This window comes from Teleopsis dalmanni, chromosome 2 (genome assembly GCF_002237135.1).
Source record: "Teleopsis dalmanni isolate 2A chromosome 2, ASM223713v2, whole genome shotgun sequence".
NCBI lineage: Eukaryota > Metazoa > Arthropoda > Insecta > Diptera > Diopsidae > Teleopsis > Teleopsis dalmanni.
Genome location: NC_051847.1, coordinates 152,076,820 through 152,088,337, shown reverse-complemented (window position 1 = coordinate 152,088,337; position 11,518 = coordinate 152,076,820). Strand labels below are relative to the sequence as shown.

The following is an 11,518-nucleotide window of genomic DNA, read 5'->3' as shown; positions in this document are numbered from 1 at the left end:
TTGAATTTACATTTATTATTATATCCATTGTGTAATTGACACTATTCGGATTTGAAATAAGTCCATTTTCACTGTTGGTCACTTTAATACGAAGTCTGTAAATTTCTATAGCTTCACGATCTAACATTTGAGCTAATTTCAAAACACGGGTTTCCTTATTCAATTGAAACAGCTCAGCATTTTCCGGCATGAAAGTTTCTGCAGAAGAAAATATAATACGGGAATATTATTATTTTATAAATTATATATATTTATTTAATGTTATTAACCAATATAAAAAACTTTGTTTGATAAAATATAACTATTTTAATTATAATTAATAAATAAATAAAGAAATTTACAAATAAAATTTTTAGAATAAAGTTTTTTACCCTCAATAAAATAATAAAGTTTGTAGGGCTCCTCGTCTAAATTTAGACCTTCGTTTTTGGGATCAAAAGCTTCTGGGATCAGTCGTTCTTCTGTCAAACCATCATCATTCTCTACAAAATTGTAATGATTTTTATAAGCTTAGCACATAAATATATATTGTTAGTAAATTTTAATAGCAATTTATAGCTTCAAATAATTTTAGTTAAATTAACTCTTTAAATAATCATAAATAAATAATATAGTTATAAAAAGCAACCAGTTAGAAAATAGCTAATTTGAAAATAACAAAGTTAAAGCAAGTTTGTCCATTCAATTATTTCGACAGTTTGAGACCAGAGGTAGCAAGACTTATGGTGCTTAAGATGACGTATGAGTTTTAGTGACATCAGTACATTCGATACAGTTTTTTAAGATAGCAAAGTTTCGATGAGTGCCGCTTGATAATTTGATTAAGGCCTTCTTCTACCGTTGTTATACCAACATCACGATGAAGATCATAATTTCTGATTTTCAAGTATTCGCTTAGGGGGTTTAATTACTACCAATATAAAAATCATATATCTGACGCTTTAATTAGTGAAACTTCAATTGTTCAACTTGTCTAGAGTTTGCAAATAGATTAATATGTTAAACGTTGCCGAAGGTCTGTGAGCCATCAAAAAATTCAGTTGAATAAACCGTTTTATATTAAGACCTGTTTTTTATAACGTGGGTGATACTGTTTACATGGTCCAGCATATAGTTGAGTAATATTTTATTGAAATGATAATGTATTTGAATATAAGACATAGTCATTATTATAAAATATTATGGTCGATATATGAATTATATTATATTATAGTATATATAATCAATTATATGAATAGATGAATTCTATGAATATTTATTAAAGGAAAAATTAAATATGTCTGGAGGTTTATTTTGCAAACAATAATCATTGCTTTAATATTGTAAGAGTCCACGATTCTTTTCTAGAAGGTTTCATATTTAATAATAACAAAATAATTGACTTTATTTACCAGTAAAATTTGTATAAAACTCTCTCTCCAAGAACATAGGATTTCCTAACATATCCACAAAAACAATTTTTAAATTGCGAATATCTTCGGAAGAACTACCGCCGCCATCCGTAGCACGAATGTTCAGCTATGTTGAAGAAAACATTATAAAAATATATTTAATGTTATTAATTATTTAATATTAATATTTAAATCATTTTATTATAAATTAAACGTACATAGTAGATACCAGCTGGTACTAATTCTTGCAAATAGAGGCTTGATTGATTGCGACTGTTTTTTGACAATTGAAAATATTTATCATGACCCACTAAAACATGAGTTCAGAGTTTATAATATTAGCGTGAGAAGAACTTACATAAAACTAACCATCGCTACTGAGTAGAAAGTTTATATCACCGTATTCTCCACCATCTGGATCAAATGCCTCAAAATGCGGTAAACGACTTACACAGTCTGCTTGAAATAGTGGACGATTGGGTTCTTGTAAAGAATGACTTCAGCAATAGCACCGATAATATATCCATAATTGAAATGCAATAAAATATAAATTGTATTAAATAAATATATAAATATTTAAATAATTATTATTAAGAAATAATAATATGGTTTCTTTACCATAAACGTATAGTCTTATGTAAAACTGGGAAAATAATTGTGGGAGCATGAAAATTATAAGGCCGCACAAGTATCTCATACTTAGATGCATTTCGTAGCGTGGGTGTACCATGATCAAATGCTTCAATTTCAATTTGCCAGATACCATAAAATCCTTTAAGCGGTTTGAGACTTGTAAGTTGGCCATATGCTCGGTTGTCGCCAATAATACCGAAAAGATCCTCATATCCAATTAGATTATCGGCATTGTCACTGGCTTTAAGAGAAAATAAATTAGAATAATTGGAAATAAATATTAAAAGACTATGAAGTAATTAACATCATAAAAATTATCATTATTTTATAATGTAAGAGAAGATTTGACAAATAATAAATTGTGGTTTCAATTCCATTTTTACCTGGTCTTATATCCAAAATGTTGTAGGATAACCATGAATTGCTTGTATTATATTCATCCTTGTCTTCTGCTATAAGCTGAATTTTGCTAAGGGTATCCTAATAATTGGCATATGCAAAAAAAATTCTTTTAACGAATTTATATAAAAGTTTATTTGAATATATTTATTAAACTTATAATATATTTTATAAAATAATAAAAACAAAACAAAAGAAAATAAATCATAGTAAAGGGAATTCTTCGAAACTTTTTTAGTAATAGCTTGGTTTTTCAATAGTAGTCAATCACAACAACAAAATTTCATTTTTAATTAATTGTCCATACAGTTCCTTCGAGTATAGCTATTCGAGGGTGTTTGAACATATTCGTGGGTTTTACAATTTCGTATATAATTTTTGGACCACGAGTGCAAGTGCTAGGTTTATACCTAATTCGAACCTGTCTAATTAGACTTGTCGTGCTTTTTTAATTAGAGTAACCTTATAAGCCTGAGTTTATAGAAAATGAAATCTACTATTATTATTTTTTATTGATTGTTAAAACTTCAATACTATTTTTTTTTGTAGAGGTATTATTTATTATGTAATTTGCATTCTTCTTTCGATGTAAATCAATTTAATTAGTTAATAAATTATAAAAATTCATGAAAAATAACTAATATTGTAATAATATACTAATATACTAATGGCATTATATTGATTTATTATTCTTAAGATAGGTTACTTTAAAACCTCAAAGTTATTGAAAGACGAAACGATCTTTATAACTTTATTATCCATCCTTTCGCTCTGAGAGATGACATTACATTAGCATATATTCATTTCATATACATATTTCTTTTTAAGTAATCTTTAATATATAAATTAAATAAAAATATATGACTGTGAAGTAAAAGTTTTAAGTATGCTTTGCAGTTGGAATTATATATATTGATTTTGGTGAAAAGCGTCCCTTTCGTTTTAAAGAAATAAATATATTTCGTATTCTTACATTTGAAGGTAAAAGGAATGATTTTTGACAAAAGTATGGATGCTCAGGTAGTGTTAGTATTTAAAAATTTTAGTATACTTTACAGTCTAAAAGAATATAAGAAAAATAAGAATGATATATTAAAATTTTTTAGAAAAATAGTTTACAACAGACAAGAAAATTTTAAAGATTTTCTTGAAACTACAAATGCAGCCTTGTTCAAAAACCAAAATTTATGTTATTCCAACAAAAAACTTTTCCTCCAGTTTTGAGAACTTATTAAATATAAATATAATGAATATATAAATGTATAATGAGGTCTCCTAAATTTGGGGGCCCCGAAAGCGTTGCATCCAGTCGCTTCCCTGTAGTTACGCCACTGTCCTTACCTGAACTAGTTAATATTGAAAATTTTAATATTTCATTATAATTTATAAGGTTCACTTAAAATTTATTTGTATTTAAATTTAAATAATGAGTAAAATGGATATATAATATTTGGTATATATATATATGTCACTTAAATTATTACTAAATAATACCTTTGTATCGGACTCGGAAAATTCAGGTGAAAATAAAAATTTTGCTGGCATTATAGGTGCATTATCATTCACGTCTAATAAACTAATATTCAAAAATGTTGAAATCTGGTTAACAGCTATAATAAGGAAATATACATATTAACTTAAAAAAAATAAAGGTATGACTAACGTCCATAACCACGATTATTGAAATTGAAATTATCTTTTACATCAACTGGTATATAGTGGTAAGTGATGCCATTATCTCGATCTAAATGAAGTCCATTCCGCAAGTTGACTTTCACAATTCCGGTGGTAGCATTGATTTCAAAAAGATTATGAATATCAGATATGGCACTACTAATTGAAAATTCTAATGCATTGTGTGGAACTATAAATAAAAGAATAATATAAAACAAAATGAAGCAAAATATAATAAATTGGTTAAATTAGGATGTCATCTCCAGAAATTGAGATTCATATATACAGAACAGATTCGTTATTTTATTAAAAAGAATAAAACAACGAACAGCAATGGAGAGTTAGGAATCATTTTTAAACTTTGGAGTTTAAATATTGCTTAGAGACTGCGAGAATGAGAATGAGAGAAAGAGAGAAGGAGAGAGAGAGAGGAACAGGAAGACTGAGACTTAGATAGCTCGTTTACAAGTATATTATGTTAAGTTATATAAAAATAATGAAGTAAATATAATGGACCTTCTTTATCTGTATAATATAATTTTAAAAGAAGCGTTTTGAGCTGCGGTTGCTGTTACTAATACTTCTTTAATATTATAAAATAATTTGTTATTTATTTTAAATATAAAATAAAACAGTGTTGTGTATAAATTGTAGTTCATATCAAATAAAATAGTAACTATTCTTGAATGTCCAATACAGTAAGAACCCCGATAATCTGGATGAATTGAAATTGAGGAAGTCATATTAAAAATACAGGAAAAGTTTAAAGTGTATTTATATACAAACTTAACAAAAACTGAATTCAAAATAAAAAATTATCCACTGCTCATTGAATGGATTAATTCAATGCCTTATCCACTGCTCATTGAATGGACTAATTCAATGCCTTGAATTATTTTTTGTTATATTAGGATTACGCAGGATTAGATTCCGGAGGTTGGGAGTAGTGGAGATTTACTAAATGTGTTTAATTATGACAAATAATTATAAGTAATTGGCCGCCCTTGTTTTTATTTGACATTTTTTTTAAAAAAAGTTGTTTTTGAACTTTGAAATTTAAATTTTTTATACTCCTTAGATGAACTTACAGTCCCTGTCACGATCAAAAGCCTTAATTTGTCCCACAATTTCTCCAGTTGTAGCATTTTCATATATCTTCACCTGCTGTTCAAATGTATCCGTTTCAGGTACACGATTGTTAATATCAATTATGCTTATATTGATCTGAAAATGAAGAATCTGATTTTATTTTATAGAAAAATAAAAGATAAAAATATAAATCAGATAATTAAACTGACCATAATATAGCTTTGCTATAAAGCTACATAAATGTAAGCATAATATAAAATTTCACTATACAAACTAATAGTCACAGAATTATTAAAAAAGTTGGTTTTAGTATATATAAACTGATTACAGAAAGACTTCTAACTACAGAAATACATGAGTATTTATATTAACTAAACTAACTAAATTAAATAAAAAAGTAAGGAAATAACTAAAAAATGTATATGATAACTAAAATATTCATATTGACCTTTCCAATTGTGGTATACACTCCATCGTTTAAAACAATTTCATATTCTAAATGAAAAATCCGTGGAACATCACATTGTATACTTCCATTAACACGCAAAACACCGGTTCCATTATTTATACTAATAAGGTAGTTTTCCGTTAAATTTCCAATGGATCTAAATATTACATAAATATAAAAAAAATAAAATATTAATTATTATTTATCTATTCATGAAACATTCATTCTAAAATAAATTAATCCTATTAGTTTTAATAAAAAATACTATTTATACAATTTAATATAACCTTAAGTCAAAAGTAAAATTATTATTGCCTGGTCCATCTATATCGAAAGCCTCTATTGAACCTATTAGTAAATAAACAAAACATTTATAAAACATTTTGTTAATTATATATATATTCGCTATTTACCAATTACAGTTGATATAGTCTCCATTTCTGTAACTTTACGCGGTTCTTCTAAAGTACCAGATTTAAAATTTGGTGGATTATCATTCACGTCATCGACACGTATGGTTAATACAGCTATAATTTGAAAATCGACATAAAGATATAATAGTATCATTTATATAATATTTAATTATATGTTTTCTTCCGTTCATATAAGAGATATCTATAATTTGGCTATCATAAATGTTTCCCCATATACATACAATATTATAATTACGGTTTTTCTAAGTTTCATATTGAAATTATTCTGGGTTTGATCAACTTACTAAGACCAATAATGTCTGTTCCGATAAATACAAATATTTTGCATTAGCAGCTAATATTCGCTATGTGATAATTCATGGGAAACAACTTAAATATCAGATGTATACTTGTATAAGTCTCAACATTATTTAGAAATAATGTAACTATATTAAATAAAGTTAACATCGTGGAAACAATACTGGCCGAGAACACTCAAAGCAAAATATAACAGTGTGAACTCTTCACCATCTTTAGCGCGGTCTAATTTGAGATATTTATGTTTTACTTCAATGCTGTAAATTAATTAAGATCTAATTTATAGGACAAAATGTTCAAATATTTGAAATTAAAATGTACGCAGGCACACTAGACTAGTTCCCTTGATTGAAACCGGATTTTGTAACACTTACAAGCATACATTTTTCTTCGTTCTTTTATGTACAAATATTCAAGATGTCAAATTTGTCATTGAAGTTAATTGAAAGCGCACAACTAAACATACAAAGATTCTAATTAATATACTTAGCAAAAGTGAATATAAAAATAATTTTTTTTTAGCTACGATCGCCAAAAAAGTACCGAATTGTACTTGTAAGTAAGATTTTGATTGTATCGAGTCTTTCGACTTTACTGGTCGAAAAGGTCTTTAAATCACTATACAGTTAGATGAATCGTTTTTTATATATTATATCTTTTCAAACTTCTTCGATGATAGATCGATGTTTGTGCGCAAAGAATACGAATTCTTGAATACGAGTTTTCAAAGTGTGAAATTTATCTACCGTGAATTACTCAACAAGAATAATTTTTAAAAAGCAATCCTGTGTATCCAGAGTCAATTAGCAATAATCTCTAATAATATTTTCTCAGCCCCTTGAGATAGTTTATTTACTTACCAATTACAGTGTCCTCATTTATTTCTTGATTAAGGTCTCTTGCTTGAATAGTTAAAAATATAGTGTCATACTTCTCATAGTCCACTTGAGCTTCAAATGCAGGATTCACACGGAGTAGACCATTTAAAACATTTTTACTCTCCGCTTCAGATTCAATCAATAAACAGCTTTAAAAGAATGATTTCAAAATAGAGTTTAAATAAGTTTTTAAATGATATTTCTTGCTTATTACTTTATAAATAGCTCTGATTGTACTTCTTGACCACTTTTTGTAGCATAGGTAGCGTTCCATAAAATTTCAAGTGTTAAATTTGCTGTAGTATCAGCATCACGTACCTCGATTTTATCGGTTAAAAGTGTGGAAGGTGCAGCGTTCTCTGTTATATTAACTATAGCTCGAGGCTATGAGATATCATATTAAATCATCAAAACATGAAATTAAATTAAATATATAATAGTTAGTATCAGGAATTATGTATAGAAAAATGGGTTAGTTAAATAGTCATTAAAGGACTTTTGTGCATTTTTTATATATTTATATATGATATATTGTAATAAATCGAGTTCTTACCATTCTTAATTGAGGGGTCTCGTCATTAACATCAATTATATTAATGGTTAGTTGTGCAAATACTGTGTGTAGGGTTTTTGAGTGTTCTGTTATCAAAGTGTCCTTTGCCTGTATTTGGACCAATACAGTAGTTTGTCTTTCATAATCGAATACATTATCATGACTAGTGAATATAACACCTGCCTGGGTATTTATTTCTAAGCCAGACATATTGCCGACAATAGAATGACTGAAATTTAAATTATATTTCTTTAGTATGAATAGATATTGCACAACATCACACGTACTTAACTCTATCACCAAAGTCACGATCTCTTGCATAAATCTGTTTCAGAAATGTCCCTTTTGTAACATTTTCCATTATATTTACTTCATATGAGTCGAACATGAATATAGGCCATTCATCGTTCCAATTTATTAGTTCAATCCTTAAAGTACGGTTTGACCTGCGAGCAGAGTTTTCGACTTCTTCTGCACATATCTTCAAGAGAAAAGTAATATTATTAAAATTGAGCTAAAAATTAATTAATAATTTAATATTCTTTATTAAGAATTTTATGTTTTATGAGAAGATATCTATTTTGAATAGAAAATGGAATAATAATGAGAAAAATTTCAAATCCAAAGAAAATTCACATAAGTACAGATGTTTCAGATATAACCAACTACCCATTGTTATTGCACTTTGGAATCCCAAATTTTAAGAATTACACCGTGTCCAAAATCAGTCATGAACATACATGTTAACACCCAAAACCAACGTGCACCTAAATTGCATTATTCGAATTTACAGTTTTAGCACTTATTAGAATTAACGCATAAACCGCAGCTATACAAATTTATTTTTTCATTAAAATTTATTGTTTTTTAAAGTAGTTGTAAATTAATATAAATAATACTTTACCATTATATCAAAATTTCGCCATTCCTCTATTTCATAATCTAATTGATCTGCTTTTAGTACTGTTAAGGAAAAATTAGTTTGCTGATAGCCTGAATTAGGTACCAGAGAAAAAGCCTCTGAGTAAGATATGCCATTAGTTGTCATTAAGTAAGCTTTATACGTAGCATTTATCCCCTAGATAATATATATTAATTATTCAAAAGTTTAATATTATATATAACGACAATATATCTATCATAGAATAGAAGTATAATTATTTCAATACATTTTTTTCTATATGATTTTATTTACTTGAAATTATCCTAAAATATGTATTTTAAAGCTACCAAGTTATTGAGCTGAAATCAATAAAGGTTAATAGTGAAGAGGGAATGCTATTATCTATTGATAAACGTTAGATTATATTAAATTTACCTAATAACACAATGGATAGATACATAGAATCATATATATACTTCATAAATCAAACCAAATGAAAATTGTAATTAAATACTTTAACATGTTTGGCATATTGCATTCCCATTCTGTTATATTTGCAAGGTTTATAGGGATGAGACAACAAATAAAGTCAAAAAACGCCAAAAAACTTCACTTTAGATAAATTAGAGAAATGTGAATTACTTTTAATTAACTAAATTAACAAATTAAATAAAATAATATTAAAAAAAATGTATATAGAGATTATATTTCATTACAACGTCACATAAATGAAGAAACTAATATCTTGATTCAGTAAATTTTCATTCATAAAAACATAATATCTTATGAAAATATACTATTTTCAATATATATATATATATATAAACATTATATATATCATTATATTATACATTATATATTAACTAATGAAGTAATATATATCTCATAGAGTCCTAAAAGTAAAGTATAAGGCATTTAAATCTTACTATTTTATTTCGGTCTTACGACCTAAAGATATGTTAAAATAATTTATAACTAATTATCAATTGATTAATATTAATTAATTATTAATATAAATTAAATATTAATTATATATTAATTAATAAATATTAATTAATAATAATTAATTTATTCAAAAAAATGTATAACATTACCTACCAAATCAATATCTTCAATAATAAATTTGTCCATTGGTAATGTTAAGTACTTCTGCTCTAAAATTTGTACGAGATTTGGTTCCATAATGATTTCTGGTATATGATCGTTTATGTCTTGAACGATTAAAATAGTTGTATTTTTTATAAACCATGAGGAATTATCACATTTATATGCACAGGTCTAGAAGTAAATATTATTAAATAGTATTAATTATAAACATATATTTAGATAATTTTATATTATTTGTGTAAATATAAGCTTTACATTTTTTTTTGAAAAAATTTTTTTTATAATATAAAATGTTTACATAAAAATTAAATATTTGTTGTTGTAATATATCTCGATCAATTGGAACAACATGTAAAACCCCTGTAGTTTTGTTAATGCTCATTAGTTCAGAATCTGTGGAAAAAATGATTTAATAAATTCATATAGAACCTTGGGAAAGTCTCAGAGTTCACTTACAGTCCTCTTCAAACTCTAAACGATAACAAATAGGCTTATTTATTCCCGTATCTCCATCAATAGCATTAAGTGTGAAAAACTGAAATACAGACGAAGGAATTATAATAAGGTTTGTTACCAATTTAGGAAAAATAGTTAGAACTCTTAATAGGAATTGAAATTATTGTGTATTATAATTATAATAATAGTAGTTGTATAAAAATTTTTTATAAAAATATATCATACCTGTTCTTGTTTCTCATCAAAAGTTGCGGTTGTAAGTGGTCGCACCCAAATTGGATCTCGATTTGGCAGATCAATCACTTCCAATATTGCAAATATATTACCTGTATTATTACTGGTATCATGGACACTTACATCCAAGTTACAGACAGCACGTTCTTCATAATGCAGTGGTTTTTTTATTCTATTGAAAATATGATAATTATTTTTATGAATTTGAAAACTAAGTAAAGTTAGATTCAGCGATTGCGAATAACTACGCCGAGTTTGAAACATACGTAACACCGTAACATTATTATAAATTCAGCCCAGAAAAATATATATTTTTATTGCAGTTATTGCATTTACATTAAGGACTTTTTACTTATACCTTCTTTATTTAAATATTTTATATTTTTAATAAATACCTTAATTTGTATTCTTTCTCGTAAGTTCTCGTCTCACCGAATTCTTCAAAATCAAATATATCGGCTTCATTATATTGGCCATTAACCTGAATACGTAATATATTACGGTCCATACCGTCGGCATCATAAATTGTAAATATGCAATTCGTTATGAAATTGGTTTGCAGTTCCTGAACATAGTAAAAAAAATGTTTTTTTATAATATCTACAAAAAAAATAATATGTTTTTTATATAAAGTTCTCTTAAATCCTTTTCAATTAATTAAAAATTTAATCTACATCTTTTTAAATAGGTTAACTCACCTCTACGCGACATGGAGATGGATTGTATGTCACTGATGGCTTATTATCAAATATATTTTCCAGTGTTAGCAGAATGCCATGTTCCATTAGCTCATCAGCATCATCTTTTATATAAATTTGAAAAGCATAAATGCGTTGATTAGAATTTTCAAAGTCTTGTCGTTTTTCGATCGTAACAATCCTTAGGTTTGGTTTAGAAATAAAAAAAAACAAATTAAAAGAGTTTTGATGATCCCTTATAGGCTTACTAATAATTAAAAAAAAAAGCAGATATGATCTTAGTGTCTAAAATGCAAGGTTTTTTCTTTCTTACAACTAATTTAATCAACTCATCTCACGTAAAA

General features: G+C 26.4%; 1 protein-coding gene across 1 annotated transcript in view; it reads right to left on the bottom strand.

Moving 5' to 3' along the window:
- LOC119675940 (protocadherin Fat 3-like) overlaps window positions 1–11,518 on the bottom strand; it is a 35,515-nt gene that overhangs the window by 417 nt on the left and 23,580 nt on the right. The window contains exons 2-25 of the mRNA XM_038087159.1: window positions 11,175–11,278; window positions 10,872–11,041; window positions 10,468–10,648; window positions 10,243–10,321; window positions 10,085–10,179; window positions 9,778–9,957; window positions 8,701–8,874; window positions 8,084–8,277; window positions 7,797–8,025; window positions 7,458–7,627; window positions 7,226–7,392; window positions 6,048–6,161; window positions 5,922–5,982; window positions 5,635–5,791; window positions 5,186–5,321; window positions 4,087–4,287; window positions 3,918–4,033; window positions 2,408–2,504; window positions 2,010–2,265; window positions 1,761–1,888; window positions 1,610–1,701; window positions 1,392–1,518; window positions 372–482; window positions 11–198 (exon numbers count right to left, since the gene is read on the bottom strand). Of these exons, the coding sequence (XP_037943087.1) occupies window positions 11–198; window positions 372–482; window positions 1,392–1,518; window positions 1,610–1,701; window positions 1,761–1,888; window positions 2,010–2,265; window positions 2,408–2,504; window positions 3,918–4,033; window positions 4,087–4,287; window positions 5,186–5,321; window positions 5,635–5,791; window positions 5,922–5,982; window positions 6,048–6,161; window positions 7,226–7,392; window positions 7,458–7,627; window positions 7,797–8,025; window positions 8,084–8,277; window positions 8,701–8,874; window positions 9,778–9,957; window positions 10,085–10,179; window positions 10,243–10,321; window positions 10,468–10,648; window positions 10,872–11,041; window positions 11,175–11,278 (3,527 nt within the window). The remainder of the gene's footprint in view (window positions 1–10; window positions 199–371; window positions 483–1,391; window positions 1,519–1,609; window positions 1,702–1,760; window positions 1,889–2,009; window positions 2,266–2,407; window positions 2,505–3,917; window positions 4,034–4,086; window positions 4,288–5,185; window positions 5,322–5,634; window positions 5,792–5,921; window positions 5,983–6,047; window positions 6,162–7,225; window positions 7,393–7,457; window positions 7,628–7,796; window positions 8,026–8,083; window positions 8,278–8,700; window positions 8,875–9,777; window positions 9,958–10,084; window positions 10,180–10,242; window positions 10,322–10,467; window positions 10,649–10,871; window positions 11,042–11,174; window positions 11,279–11,518) is intronic.